The sequence below is a fragment of the Galendromus occidentalis genome, unplaced genomic scaffold (assembly GCF_000255335.2).
Source record: "Galendromus occidentalis unplaced genomic scaffold, Mocc_1.1 scf7180000077477, whole genome shotgun sequence".
Classification (NCBI taxonomy): domain Eukaryota; kingdom Metazoa; phylum Arthropoda; class Arachnida; order Mesostigmata; family Phytoseiidae; genus Galendromus; species Galendromus occidentalis.
Genome location: NW_003805465.1, coordinates 1 through 15,872, shown reverse-complemented (window position 1 = coordinate 15,872; position 15,872 = coordinate 1). Strand labels below are relative to the sequence as shown.

Here is a 15,872-nt window from a genome sequence, read left to right as displayed (position 1 = left end):
CTCCGGCATGGCGACCCACTTCCGTCCTTTTTTTCGTCGTCTCCTGTGAATTCTTCTTCTTCTTCATCGTCCCTTCTGGCTGGTCCGGAAACCATGGCTTGCGATGACTCTTCTGCGCAGAATGGTCGATTCGAGAGAAGTCCTCCGTTTTTTCTCGCGCTGCTTGAATTAGGCGTTGATTGCCTCCGGTTCGCAAATCAACTTTCGGTCCGACCGTCCGTCGAATACTCGCCCACTCATTCATTCCCCGGTTCTGCCTCCCGTTCGCTCGGTCGCTCCCAGGTTCGGCCCTCGGCTCCACATTTGTGCGCTACGGCCTACGACTCGGTCGGAACAAACAATATGTACGACGGTGGCGGCGGCGAGGCTCACGCAGCTGCTTGCCAGCTTGCCCTCCCGTTTGCCTGCGTCTCTGAGCATCGGTCGCTGCGAAGTCATCATTGGAAAGCCATTACCTCGTTTTTCTTTTCCGTAAACCACGCTCGTTCCCCGTGCACCGAATGACTGCGGGAACGTACCATCAGGCAAGGAGCGAAACGAGCTGTTCGTTCGACGATTATGACTCCGCCTGTCGCCTCGCGACTGCCTGATCGCCCGCTGACTGCGAAGGTTCGCACCGCGCGGAAAATCTCCATTGTTCGTTTGTCTGTTTGTTTCAGGTGAAGCTACAGCGCCGTTCACATCGAGCACAGTGCCGACGATTTTCGCCTCGACCGATGCGGACACGAACGCGATTCCATCCAAACTCGTCAAAACCTATCGACGGCTACCATCGTATTTCATCAAGATGACTCCACACTTCGATAATACGACCGACACAGATGTTACTGCCACCGTCGGCCGAGACGTTTTTCTGCCTTGCAGCGTGCGGCATCTGGGCGATCGTACAGTGAGTAAGCCCTTCATCATACAAGATATCACATTCTGGCGCAGAATAATGAGTACGGATGCGCAGCTATCCCTCGCCGCACTGTCACAACGACCTTGCACGGAGCTCTTACTTCCGATTAGGCCGTGCTTCCATCGGCGAGGGATACGTATGACTTCGTATATAGGTAGCTACCTCCGCCATCCGAGAATATGTACTTCTGCCTCGAAGTCCTGGTCGTCTGAAACGTCCAAAACGGTAGATCTGACTCGATGTCCGCGATCCGCGCTGATGCGACATTGAAACGTCGGATACGATTTCCTGATTAGATTCCAATCGTCAAAGCGACTCTGCCCCGTAGGTTTCCTGGATACGAAGACCCAGACAGGGGATTTTCAATGTCCTAGCAGTCGGTCGGTCACCGTACACGGCGGACGGGAAATTCCAGCCCATGCACCTTGATAATTCCGAATCGTGGAATCTCCAAATCAAGGACATCCGCCCTGAAGACGCTGGCGTTTACGAATGCCAAGTGAGCACAACGCCCAAAATCAGTCGCCACATCACTCTCTCCGTAATTGGTAAGTTCGAATCGGGAGAATGATAATAATCGTCCTCGTCCTGTCGTGGTGGCACATCACAAACCAGGATTTCTCCCAAGACTTCAAGCATTCGGGTAAGCTCCTGGATCTCTAGATTGTGGAACCTTCATTTCAGAGAGCCGGGCGAGGATTTTGGGCAGTCCCGTATTATACGTGAACCAAGGTGGCGTCTTGCGACTGGTCTGCGAGCTGAGTGGACCACTGACAGCGAAAGAATTCATATTTTGGTATAGGAACGGCAGAGTGCTCAACTACGATTCGGATTTGAGGAAGCGTATGGAGATCTCTTCGAACTCGTCGATATTCAAGAACGTCGTCGACAAAAGGAAGAATAACGAGCAGCAAACGCTCAGAAAAGTGAACGCCGACGGGAGCCCACAGTCGGAGCTGCTGTCATACGGTAACAAGTTGAAAAGTCGGCTTGTCGTCACAGCTATGGAGGCTTCCGATTCCGGAAATTATACCTGTCAGCCATCGAATGCACTCCCCGACTCGATTCAAGTTTTCGTGATAATCAACAGTGAGTAGGAATGCCGTCACTTGACCTTAGGATAGCGTAATCGGAGAACGATGGGATTGAATTGCACCGCACGTCAGAGCAGTCTGTTTTCCTCCTTCTATTTACAATCCTCGGACCGCAATTGTTTAAGGGTGCGGTCAAGGACGTATTAAAGATGATTGATTATAATTGAGTCAGCCATGGATCCCAGCATAATTTATCACGACCGCTCGTAAGCCTTGATAGCCGAGCGTCTCCGTGTCACGCCGACTTATATTCGAATGCCCTGCCAGAGCTCACTTCTCTGATTCGGGCAAGTCGATACTGTTGTCCTAAATTCTCTTCTCGAAGATTAGATTCTGTAGCGACAGCAGCAGGTTCGCGAGTAGTCGACTCGAACAGAACTCAGTCAGCGGGAATTCGGAGCTTGTCGTGACATTAACGAGGAGGATGTCAGCCGAAACACGGAGCTTTTGCCAATTTGTCTCAGGAGACAACTACCAGCCATTCGACAGCCGACTCTAATTGACTGATAACTCTCACCGTCCACAGATGACTTGCCCGCGGCGATGCAGGACAGCGTGATGGAGATCAGTGCGACCACAGGAAACAACGTTCTGTCTCATACGGCAGTCGCCTTCATGGCCACCGCTCTCCCTTCGCTATTGCATTACTTTTTCGGCGTCAGATAATTCTCGGAACCGAGAGAATCGGATCCGGGAGCCTCCGGGCTGGGTCCGCCCAAGTGCTTCGACTTGTGATAGGAGTTCATCATGATTCGGATGATTCTGTTCGGACGGAACGTTTCAAGTTTTTCTCTCCGGTAGACACTCATCCGTTAGACATCACCCATTCCATTCGAGGAATCATCTTAGACTAATACTGTACATATAATACTTGATACCGAAATTCCTAGATCTCTATTCGCTGTAGGGGTTTCTGCGAGCTCCGCGGACAGCTCGAGTGAGACTACCTAATTGATTATCTATTTTCAACGACGACTATTGATATGCCGAGTCGGAATGCTCCCGAGGACTAGATAAGGGAGGAAACTCATAATCGATGGGAGCGCTCGCTCAGACGTCGAGAATCAGTCCGTGGCATCGAGCGATTGTGTTTCTCCATATTTTTCTTGATTGGCTGTTCCCAGACTACTTTTTATGCCTCGCGGATCAAGAATCCAGCCATGGGCTCCGACGGTCCTATTGAATTCGACGCTCCGCCTCAAGAGGAGCAGAGAGGGAGACACTGAAGTTTCGGAGCGAGGGAATGGAAATAGGGTTCGCAAGAAAGACGGAGGAGCTCAAGCAACTATCCATCCTACCAACCGACCGACCAAGCGGCAAGGACGCAACGAACGCTGAGACCGAACAGATATTTGGTCGCCGTCATTCGCCACGTGAGACCGCGTATCAGCAAGAGCAGCAGAGTTGGTTCGCGTACGCATCGAGTAGCAGCGTGAGTAAATATCGACAGCTGCAACAGCCTAGAAGCCTAATAGATTCGAGGGCAGCCAGGCGCTTGCTTGCGAGCCTGGCAACGCCGATGGCCAACCGGCTATTCTAACGACGGCACTGTCGACGGTGCGACCGAGTTGCTGGTCGCAAGCTAAGCACCGGGCTAGCTTGTCGATCTGCTCGATGACGCAACGACTGGGAGTTTTAATCGAATATTCACCAAGTTACCTCGAGGTCCCGAGCCGCCTCGTCGGTGTAGGCGGTCGTCAGGTGCTGTTTCAAAATAGTTTCAACCATATTCCGGTACACGGAACCAAACCCCTTATCAACCATATTCCGGTACACGGACCTCATTCCGAGATTCGCGAGAGCTCGAAGTTTTTACGTCTGATATCGATTCGGCGTCCTCGTTGAGAGTCCGAGAATCAAAGATTTTAATGGAAGGATTCGATGCGGGAACTGTGTGCGGAGCCGCTCGCACGGAGATACGGGACGCCAGAGAATCCAGACAAAAGACAAACAATACACCGGAGATTCTTGTTTATACAGACAGAGAGTAGTTTTTTCTTCGCACTAGCTAGCCAACTACTAGACGACCGGCGAATCATTGTATGATTGTATGAACAAGGCAATAACGCTTCGCAAGCCAACGAACTATGGACAAAACATCATTATCGTTTCTGATCGAGACACTGTTCTTCCATTTGACGTGATTCGTTACGAGCAGAACCAGTAGCCGCAGCCGTTGCCATCGTCGTCGTTGAAAGAACAACGGCCTCAACATCGTCGACGACGTCGGCGGCGACAGGGAAAAAGGAGAAATATTATAGATGAGGCAGATGAACAAAAAGATGACGATGATGTTTATCGTAGAAAAAGTGATCCCTGCCATTGAGTTGGCAGTACCAGCAGAAGCGAATGTATTGTTGCAGGCGGGAGCGGTGACGTCGACCGACCGCTTTTTCGGCACAGGAGGCGACAAACGAACGATATTGTCAATGGTCGAACGGCATTGACAGCTTCGTTCAGTCAGTACGTGAATCAACAGATAGTTTGCCGAAACGGAGCGGATTGGCGCCGCGAACTGTAGATCTCATGTAAATATATACATACATAAAATAATGATGATAAGTATAAGTGGGAATTTGTATTCGAGCGTATCTAGCGAGTCAGTGACACTGCGTCTCCCGAGCATGTGTAGACTCAAGAATAGATTGAACTCGACCGACAAGATCACTGTTCATTTTGAGAAATAGATGAGTCGATGTCAAAGGGAAGAGGAAGCTCAATAAAGCATTCGTCGAATCTGTTTTCGACATGCGTGCTCATTTTGGGGGAGGGCGAGAGCGGTCAGGAGAAACGAAATCTGCGATCGGTCTAGATCCTAACTAATCGATCGGTCTAGCTAAAATCTGTGATTGTCAACGGCTGCGCTGGATTTTCAAACCAGGGAAAGGATCGCCCGTCGCCGAATGAAAGACGGGGCAACTCCCGCTCTGGCATGAGCTGATCTGGAATCCGCGGGAAGATGCCCCGGATCCGGTGATCCCGAGCCCCGGATCGAGTTCAGTTTAGTTCCAGGGAAACAATTTAGAGTCCGACGAGATTTATGAATAGACAGACAAACGCGCAATGGGGGAACGCAAACATCGCGCCGGCCGCTGAGGATCCGACAAGCCGCTTGGTCGCTCATGCGTCTGAGCTCCGACGCTCGTCGGCTGCCCGTCCGGCTCGTTTTTCCGGCTCTCGGTTGACGATACTAGCTGGTGTCCTCAACGGAGGGTCGTCCTCAGGGCTGTTGCAGCGGGCGCACAGCTCGCTGCTATTTCTGTTTGTTTACCGAGTCCTTATAGCGTTTCCGGTGCGTGTCAGCCGGTAGATGTAGAACGAAGGGACGAGAGCGACATAGGCTGTCTAAGTGGCAATCCACGACCCGAGTACTCCGTCTCCATCATGAGAGACAAAAATCCCGAATTGGTAGTGCTAAAGCACTACCGAAGGTAGGGCGTGAAAACGTCCAAACTCATACAACACACACTAGGCAAACTATCGAATAAAGGTGCTCATGAATGTGTAAACTCGCGAAGAAAAAATCATATTTATGAGGTTTCTGTGAGCACGAAAAGTTCCTCGAACTCAAGGCTGCACCCATCGACCTTGAACCATTGACGAAGTCTTTCAGCGTCGGCGTCACCTGCCGCCTCACGGATGATCGTGTTTGTCGTTGTCGACAATTGCCTCGTCCCGTTGTAATCTCGTACTTGAAGGTTTTGTAAGATAACTGCCTCGCCTTCTTTCCCATCTAATTTGCCGACAAACTCTGACCAGAGTCCAAGATTCACCATTTTCATACTATCGTCGAGAACCGTCACCGTTTGCTTTACACGATTGATCCCATCCCGACAATTGAATGTTTGGGGTGGTCTCACGTCGAATACAACCACGAGGATATCGACCGTCGTGTTCACGGGCTTTGTGAGCAGCTCCATCAGAACCGTCGTTTGCGCCTGAATCTTTGGAAGATCGTTTCCCGTGATTGGTATGACTTTACTTAGCTTAAAATAGAGATATTTCTTGAATCCCTCATTTTCTATTAGCGTATGAAAATTTTCGTTCCACAAGCCATAATTTCTTCTGACTAATGTTATGTTGAATACCTTCGTAAGCTGGAGTTCGCATTCATGGTCAGTCGCTCGGTATTGGGGATTCACAGCTTTGACCTTGTATGCATTTATCTTGTAGCATTGTCCAACCGTGATCATATCAAAAATCTCCTCCGCAGAATCCCCTGACGCGATCACATTTATCTCACCGCTTGTGTCGCTCATCACGAAATTGAAGATTTTTCCACTGCCATCCCCCTTGGACCAATGTTTCACTGGCGTCTTGGATTTGACGCGCCCTTCGACCTGGCCGCATCCCTTACCTAGTCGGATTTCGTGGAGCAGTTTTGATTTCTTCTCCGGGGGAGCATGGATTCCAGCGGAACCTTCGGACGTGCTCGGTTCGCCACGATCATTCTCCGCCCGATCCGCTGTTGATAAATACATAAAATGATGGTAAAAACCATAAGCTACGTGGTCATCATCACTCCCCGGAATCCGCAATCTTGCGAATTGGACTCGCCTTGTCTCTTTCTCGGGGCGGCCGTATGTCTCGAACTCGGCTTTGACATTGGGGGATGCTTTCGGTTTACACCGTGACTTTTCGCTCAAAGATTGCTTTTCGTTGTTTGAGACTCGAAAACAATTTGCTGGGGTTCTGGATTCTTTATATACCTTCTGGCGCCACGGATATATATTTCACGTAGAAATGATCACACCTCGGCCAATATATGTTCATGGTCTCTCTTTAGTCTTCCATATGTCTTCCTCGTGTTTTTTTCATTCTATTTCGGTCCCATGTGTTTAATGTTTCCTGAATTCCCGCTGTGTGGTTGTCTCTCTGTGTGTGCGGTCGATTTTTGCTCTGTCATCGTTCGTATCCCGTATCAATCCCGTACGCGCTTCTCGTTTACTGGGGTATATATTGTATCTTGTTGAATACGGGACGATGATACGGGAAGTAGGATACGCATGCTCTGCATGATATCGGAAGGTGTTTAGCAAATGTCAGATCGAGGCATGTCCCTCTCAGAGTGGTCTTTTTTTGCCTTCAAACCGTGGTGTGTTTCATGGAATACCTCCAATTTTTTCCGGTTATATATATAATCGACAATATTTTATGGAGAGCTAATTTATGACAATATATCGGCCGGATAGTTTATTCCGCGGCATAGGCCACAACGACTTCCATATCAGTCAGTGTCTTTGTCAGCCTGTGCGGCCCCTCGAAACTGACTAAATCTTCCGCCGACCGACATATGTAGCAGTGACCGCAGTATCCAATGAGGGATCTCATATATTTCTCAAAGTTGGTGACACTGACGCTGCGTCGCCGTCTCCCTTCCCGGGAGACTATGATTATCGTCAGGTTCCTGGTAATCGAATCTGCGTCGTCGTGACCTTCCGTGATATGTTGCACAGTTTTCGCGCCTCCACTCTGCTCGTGTGTGACTACGACAGGAACGCTGGTGATAGATATGATCGTGCTGTGCCTTTGAATCGCTTCAGCTTTTTCCATTGCGGACCATGTCTGCTCTCTGTCACTCCAAAGATGCAGGATCACTGGCGTCCCGTACGGCTTCTGCGCGATATGGTCTGGTCTTCGACGGGTTCGCAAATACAATGGAGCTTCTTGATTCATTCTTGATGTTCGGTCACGGTCGTTGGGGATATCCGCGCTCCTTGGACTCTCAGCTACGCCGAGGACAAACTCATGTGAATCCATGGAAGGTATCATCGTGTGTTGAACGGTCGATTCGGTTGCCGATGTTTTCCGATCCTTTGACTGATGTGTCACCAACTTTGTTGTTGCTGTCAATTCAATCGCGGTGTATGGATACGAGTCGTATTTATATGCTGGTTGTTTCTAAGCTGGGACTACACAATCGACGCCTTTCACTAATCCCTTCGCCTGTTTTCTCACCGATTCGGGATGGAGAAATACCTCCCGAAATACCTCATGAAATACCTCCTGCTAAATATTCTTCAATTCTGGGCAGCTGCCGCTCGAGCGGATGAACACGGACCGCGGTCGGAGAGGGCGATTCGAACGCGGGAAACGCGGGGAAGAATGGAAATTGACTCAGAGTTTCCGCGAGAGGTTCCGCGGAACCCTCACGGGGCTCCCCGACGAGTCTCACGGAATCCTATGGGTTCCACGAGACCGAAAAATACGCCTGTGAGAACCACTGGCGTATTGCATCGCTACGAACGAAAACCCGTCGCGATCTCCGAATGATTTGGACAGGGAACTCACTCAAATCAACCTTGTCGTAATGACATGGATACTGTATTACGTGTGGTGATCTCATTGGATATTTATTCTTGACTCATAGTTATATATGACTCTGAGAGCGCTCTGACGTACACGACGCCAATTTGGATCACCTTCCAATGGAATAATTATGCCATGTTTCACATGTATGTAACGATGGAATCGATGATTGTGTGGAATGGGAATCGTCACCGTGAAATATATGTTGAATGAATCGATTGTTAGCAATCTGGATGATCCGTCGTGGTTCCAATCGACGCAGTCCCTTGAATAGATGGCGAGGATTCTTTTTATGGGATTATTGTTCCTTGTTCCCCACTCTAGAAGGTCACGGCACAACTGAACAGCGTGGACTCGCCGGCTGGGATCACGCATCACGATTTGGTGATGACAACTCATATTCAATCAGGAATCTTTTTATGATCCGTCCGTTTTGAGAGAATCACAAGCGAATGTCACCAATTAGTGTCTCGTTATCGTTATTCTCGATGATTATATATCTGGTGCTCTACGGTGACCTCATTTATGGCGTGTGAGGTACGACTGTCCAATAAAAATAATTCCCAGACAATGTCTATGGTCACGCTTATGTATTCGGTTTTTTGTGTATGCTGGCTCGGTCCTGATTCGTGGTGTCCGTCACCATCGCCTTGTTTTTCGCCTAGTGCCGCCGTTGCGAAATGTGCCGTGGCGCATTGCTCTGGTCTCGATTCCCCAGTGCAGCTCACCGGAATCAATAATTTTTCGTCCGCAAACCGAACTTTGACTTTTCGCTTGTGACGTTCCCTACTTGCATTTTTCGGCCTCATTAGGACGGTCTCAAAATCGAAGTGAATCGGTATGCGAGCGTAGACACCATCACGGTCCCACCATTCGGGCACCTCACGAAACTGAAGAATCGTGATGTGCCCGAATCTGTGACCGGTGTTTCACAGGCGTCTTGGCTTTGACGCGTCCCTCGACATGGCCGCATCCCTTACCTAGTCGGATCACGTGGGGAAATTTGATTTCTTTTTCGGGGGGACAAGGATTTCAGCGTATTTCTCGGACGTGCTCGGCTCGCCGCGATCATTCTCCGGCCGATCCGCTGTCGATAAAAACATAAATTGATGGAAAAACCATCAGCTACATGGTCATTATCACTCCCCGGAATCCGGAATCTTGTGAATTGGACTCGCCTTGTTTCATTCTCGGGGTAAACGTTTGTCGTTGGCCTCGACATCGGGGGGCGCTTTCGGTTTACTCTGCGGAAGTCGTCACCGTGTCTTTGGTCGCATCCCTTACCTAGTCGGATTTCGCGGAGAAGTTTCGATTTATTCTCCGGGGGGACATGGATTTCAGTGTATTTCTCGGACGTGCCCTGTTCGTCGCGATCATTCTCCGGCCGATCCGCTGTTGATGAATACATAAATTGATGAAGCTACGTGGTCATCATCACACCCTGGAATCCGGAATCTTGTGAATTGGACTCGCCTTGTCTCTTTCTCGGGGTAACCGTATGTCGTTGGCCACGACATCGGGGGGTGCTTTCGGTTTACTCCACGTCTTCACCGTGTCTTTTCGCTTTGTGTTTGCTTTTCGTTGATTGAGACTCGAAAACAATTTGCTGGGGTTCTGGATTCTTTATATACCTTCTGGCGCCATCGATATATCTTTCTCGACGACATGATCATACTTCGGCCAATATATGCTCATGGTCTCTGTTTAGTCTTCCTTATGTCTTTCTGATGTTTTTTCCATTCTATTTGGGTCCCATGTATTCAAAGCATCCTGAATTCTCGATATGTGTCCGTCTCTCTGAGTGTGTGTTCGATTTTCGTTCTGTCATCGTTCGTATCCCGTGTCAATCCCGTACGCGCTTCCCGTTTACTGGGGTTTATATTGTATCTTGTTGAATACGGGACGATGATACGAGAAGTAGGATACGTATGCTCTGCATGATATCGGAAGATTTCTGGCAAATGTCAGATCGATGCATGTCCCTCCCAGGGTGGTCTTTTCCGCTTCATTATTGATCATTTTCAAACCGTGGTGTGTTTCAAGGAATACCTCCAATTTTTTCCGGTTATCATTGGATGTGTTGAAGTCACCGATAACTAACATGGGCATTTGCCTCCGCGCCGATTGGCGATCATATTCTCCCAATGTCTGTGATAGGAATTCTTCCATCTGATCGTATCCATTTCCCTGATGCATGTACACTGCAGCAAGGATGAATTCGATCTTTCCGTTCAAATGTACGTGAGTGATTGCGATGTCCCCGGTGTGCTCCAAGCTATCATTACTGAACGTCGCGCGTGGTGTTCCGGTGTTCAATGCTGTGCCGACTTTTCTGTATATCGCAACGCCCCCTGATCGTTTTCCACACGTTGATTGTTGATCTAAATGATAACCATCAATGTTGATTGGGGTCGATGATGGATGCATCCACGTTTCAGTGGTGACCAAGAGATCAGCTCGCTGTAAAAGCGGATCCGTCGCGATATCCTCAGCATGAGCATGTAGACTCTGAACGTTCACGTTGACAATGGTCCATGTTTCTACTCCGGGACTCGCTGTTGTGAGGAAATCGTCTATATCGGTAGTAATTGTACGGAGACGGTGTGTGGCCAGCCTTTTGTATTCATTCTGTACTTCTCTTATTGATGGACTGTTCGCGGTTCCCGTATGGTAAAAGGTGAAGTCATCGGCATTATTCGTAATGTATAAACCCTCGAGGCTTGTCACTCTACTAAGTGCAACGTAAACTAGTTGCTGTTGATGATTTTTATGATAATCGTAAACGATCCGATTGAATGTCCCGCCCTGAGATTTATGAATGGTCAAGGCACACGCGGATACAAGCGGGAACTGGAGCCGCCGGCACCGTATTTTCGAGTCGATCTTGATATTTGCGGACCGTGATTCGATGGGTACCCATTGCTCACTAAGATCATTGGGTTTGCTACGTACGTGCGCCTTGTACTTTAGGCGTAGTTTACGTCCGATGTGATCGTTCTCGAAACTCAACCAAAGCCGACGATGGTCTTGGCCGTCTTTGTCTAGTGCGTAATGTTCGACGTGTCTTAGTTGGCCTATCGCCCCGTTCACAAGACCATCCTCAACGTCCACGTTTACCGTCAGCATGTATGGATATCCTTCTGCCAGGGTTATCGTGTATGGTAAATTCCCCGTGTCTCTTGTATCTTTCCTGTGCATTTTCCCTATCGCATTCCTCCTTTCGGCTTCTGTTCTGTAACCAGTGTATATATCTGTCGCGATATGATTATGCGTGGATTCTGTTACCGGTATCGCGGAATCATTATATGATTGGACGTCAGCACTTGTGTGATAAAGTCTCATGACTTCGGTGGATAAATTTGCATCACACCATCGCCGCGTACGGAATCGTGATTGTATTTTGTCGGTTTCGGCTTGTGATAATGCTTCGCCGCACCCAATCTTTGTCAGCAATGTGGAGAACCCGATATCACTCTGACGCACAACTTGCACGAGCGGAAAATAATTTAGAGACTGCCAAAGGATTGCTTTCCCCCCGATCGAACTTTTGGTTGCAGTAAAAACTGGGGCCGCTCTAACTGGTGGGAGTTGCTTGAGGTCGCCGCATGCAAACAAATCTAAACCCCCGAAGTTAGCGTCGAATTCGCCCGTCATTGCCTGCAAGCGAGTGTTCACCCCGTGGAAGACATGCGAACTGCACATGCTTATCTCATCTATAATAATGCATCTGACGTTCCGTAAATGATGGCGATATGTTTGTAGGACGTCGTTTGAAAGTTGGTGAGCTCGATTGGATAGAGCGAGTTTGAATGCTGAATGAACGGTGACGCCATTCAATGCCGTTGCTGCTTTCCCTGTGGTTGCCGTCGATATATATGCGTTATTCATGTTGTTGTGTTCTTGCGCATATCGATTATACGTTTCCATGAGGGCCTTCAGCGTGTACGTTTTACCGCACCCCGCCGGTCCGGTAAGGAAAATTTGGATCGCTTCACTATTGGGATCATGCAGGCGATGAATGACTTCCAGAATCAATTCACGCTGTTCCGCGTTCAGCTTACGCATCCAGACGCAGTAATCATTCTTGCTCAGAACATTTTCGCGCGGTCTAACCGCGCTTATGGAATTCTGTAGATGATGATCATCGAAATCATCGTCATTCGGCTGAAATCCTTGCGTCGTCACGTTGTCCATTCCTTCCGTTTCTTCGGTCGTGGAGATCTCCTCATTCATGGAACATAGAGCTTCTATCTCTTTCAGGAGAGCCTCGATGTCTATGTTAGCTTCGAATTCTTTCCGCCTTTCCATGATGAGCTCCTTATTCCCGTCATAGACCTCGAGGAATTTATCGCGATCGATAACGTCGATGAGCTCATTTCGGAAGGGTATATGCAGCGTTACCATTTCTCGCTTGTAATTCTCTGTGTCACTTACATCATAGTTACGATATCTAATAACTTTTCTCGTAGCACGTTTCCGATAATTAGAGCCATCGACGTCATTTGTCTCCTCGAAGGGATGGTGCTCAAAGCTTTCCTCCTCTTCACTTATCGCTTTTTTCGCCGCTTCGTACCACGCTGCGAATTGCGCGAGTGTGAGTGCTTCCAGAGATGGCGCTCGTTCTTCATACTTTTGGATGATATTCTTCGTCCATATATCTGTGCTGTCGCTCGACAAATTTTGAGCATCCATGACGGATTTGCGTTTGCGTGCCCTGTATCTCTCATGTGGTCGCATCGTCGGGATCGACACGGTCCCACGCGAAGCCCAGCTCATAGGTTGACGCAACAAGTACCAAGCGGCCTCCTGGGCTGTCATTTCCACGCTATTCAGGATCTTCAGGCCGACTTTTGTCATGAGCTGGCACTGATCGAATTCGGGGTTTGTTTCGTGTATTTTCATGAGCTCCCGGTGCAGATGACTGAACCCTCTGTTGGACTTGTTGACGTACTCGACTACGTAACTCGCACAGGAATACGGGTCAAGAATGATTTGTAGGTCCATGTTGGAGTTGAGTGCAGACGCTATCCATGGATGGAATGTGTTGATGAAAATTTGCGACATGTTTCTTTTGAAAAGTATAGTGGGCCTCTTCAAGGATGATCTGATCAATTCGAGATACGTGACGCCATCGCAGTTTATGTCCATCATGAAGGCTTCTATAGTGTCGTATGTTTTACTCTCTAATTTTTTTCGAGCGTCAGCGACTTTGATTTTTAGAGTTTTCCGCCTACCATCATCTCTACTCAAGGGTAGCAGAACTCTGGTGCGATGTATCGGCCAGTATGGGATTTCAAATCGACAACTCTGTTCTCCCCTCTTCGTACATGTGAACGTGTGTGCATGGGTCTGATTCCGTATCATATCTGGGGTTGACAAATCGGACTCATCAACGCTGCACAAATCAGTGATCATTTGCAGCGTGCGCGGCATTTCTTCCGATATATCTTCCTTCGGATCATCATTGAGCCAGAGGAGGATGTGCGCGTGGGGACTCCCGCGGGCCTGAAACTCGATGCGCAGGAAGTAGTCCAGTACACGGTATCGTCCGAAGGGATTGTATGCTTTCTTTGCGCTCAACATAGACATGAGAACGTGTACCAGCTTATCGAAATACATGGCACAGGCAACGGGATCCTCCGCGACTAGAAACGCGCGCTTATATCTATCAAGCTTTTCCAAAATTTCTTCGACTCCGATGTCCTCGCCAAGTGACTTGTATTCATCCGATAGACGGTATAGATTACGTAGAAGATGGGGCCACTTCGTCTCGCTTGCACTGAGCGTGAGGAATGCGGTCGGTTTGCCGAGCTGACGAATCATTGCGAATAGATCTTTCTTACGATATGACCAATATTGCACCGAATTCGGGATCGTTCTTAGGAATGCCTGATTCGTCTCGATCAATCGCTCAACGAATTCGCGATCTTCTATCATACTGCGGGTGATCATCTCGGTCGGTCGCATGCAACGATACATGTTTTGGACACCATCACGGACACGAAGTCGAAGAATTTTCATGGCCATGTAAAGAACATGTTGAGGAATCACTCCACGTCGATCACTCCGACGGATTTCTGACATGCACATGCTGTACGCTGTTGCGCGAATTCTTTCCCCTGTGATCGACCGTATATGCCGTCCGCATCCAAGATATATTGCCGGAAAAGACATCTCCTCGGCAAGGGTGTCGAGAGTCAAACTCTCCGGTCGCCGATGCTGACCCGGAGCTATGTTCAGAGAATGTTCCTCGTTCCACATCATCGTGTGTTGTCGTGAGTGGATCAACTCAGCTTCCGGAACGGTACATGCATCTAGGCGTTCAATCTGATCCTCGCACTGACCGTCATTTCCCGAGCTCGTTGCGGACTCATTGAAGACAGACCAATCAATGGTGATATTGTAATGCTTGTAGAGAGGCTGCTGGACCAAGTATTTCAGCCATTCATGGATTGTAGACTTTTTCACAAACCCACTAATGTATGATGATTTGTGTACGATGTTCTTCTTCAAATTGACGTTGAAAGCATAATCATCGTCGAGAGATCGCGGCAAGCATCGAACCATGGTGTCGACATCCACCGGGACATTGATCACCTGCCCAATTATACCGTATGATCCCTCGTGTCGTAAGCGACGGATTTGCATGTAAGGAATTCGCGGGGAAATCAGCCTCTCAGACACCGGGTCCAGTTTTGGAAGGTTCACCGGCTTCGGAGGATATCTGTACCCATTAACTTTGCTGAGATTTGGGATCTTCCGCCCTCGACTGACCTTATAACAATTGTGGCAGAGTCTGAACGAATGAACATTTTCATCCGGGAAATATGGAATCAGAAAATTTGCAATCACCGAGTCGACGGCCTTCAAATCTCGTTTAAACCAGATGCGATCGCACACATCGCATTTGTGTCCGAACTCATTATCGAGGAACATGTGTCGGAAGTGAATTGTCGCGCGCCCCCATACCTGCTCATACCTGGAACATCGCCTTATCTCCGGCTCCATTTCATGTGAAGCGCCGTGCCTTAGGTCCTCAACAGATCCGGGACTCTCATTCTCCTCATTGCGAGCACGGCTCGTAGCTTGAGAATGAAGCAATGAGGCCTCCCGACGTCGCTTCCGATACAGAGCAGATCGCTCAGCAGCGCTCTTTGGCTTTTTGGCGGGTCCGCAAGCCGAACTTTGGGCTTTTCGCTTGAGACTTCTCCTACTTGCATTTTTCGGCCTCATTAGGACGGTCTCAAAATCGAGGTTCCTAGATCGGTTTGCGAGTGCAGACACCGCGATGATCCAGAAAAAAGCCCACAGAATAACGAAGCCCTCGAATGTTTAGCTGAGGATGTTTCATCAGACATTTCCCTCCCGGAATACGATATCGAACTTTCATAGAAATCCAATAAAGGAAAATGATACCCGATCTGCAAAACGAGCGAGCATACTTCCAAAATTAACCCCGCGCCTTTCATTTGGATTCTCGGATCACCGCCCACCTTGAATGGCGTCATGGGTGAGTCTACTTCACCATACCTCAAATCGCTCAGCAAAGAACATGGATCGAAAAGATA

General features: G+C 48.8%; 3 protein-coding genes across 3 annotated transcripts; 1 reads left to right on the top strand and 2 right to left on the bottom strand.

The window, feature by feature from the left end:
- Window positions 1-787: 787 nt before the first annotated feature.
- On the top strand, window positions 788-2,661 carry LOC100898039 (Down syndrome cell adhesion molecule-like). The gene is made up of 4 exons (XM_029111953.1): window positions 788-889; window positions 1,230-1,449; window positions 1,586-1,990; window positions 2,522-2,661. Exons 1-4 carry the CDS (start codon window positions 788-790, stop codon window positions 2,659-2,661), a joined length of 867 nt encoding a protein of 288 aa, XP_028967786.1.
- A 2,864-nt stretch (window positions 2,662-5,525) lies between these two features.
- Window positions 5,526-7,548, bottom strand: LOC100897893 (replication protein A 70 kDa DNA-binding subunit-like). The gene is made up of 3 exons (XM_003745076.1): window positions 7,431-7,548; window positions 6,084-6,352; window positions 5,526-5,981 (listed from the first exon to the last, which is right to left on the bottom strand). Exons 1-3 carry the CDS (start codon window positions 7,546-7,548, stop codon window positions 5,526-5,528), a joined length of 843 nt encoding a protein of 280 aa, XP_003745124.1.
- A 2,622-nt stretch (window positions 7,549-10,170) lies between these two features.
- LOC100897748 (uncharacterized) lies at window positions 10,171-15,240 on the bottom strand. Its single transcript, XM_029111942.1, has 2 exons — window positions 12,878-15,240; window positions 10,171-12,835 (listed from the first exon to the last, which is right to left on the bottom strand). Exons 1-2 carry the CDS (start codon window positions 15,238-15,240, stop codon window positions 10,171-10,173), a joined length of 5,028 nt encoding a protein of 1,675 aa, XP_028967775.1.
- Window positions 15,241-15,872: the final 632 nt, after the last annotated feature.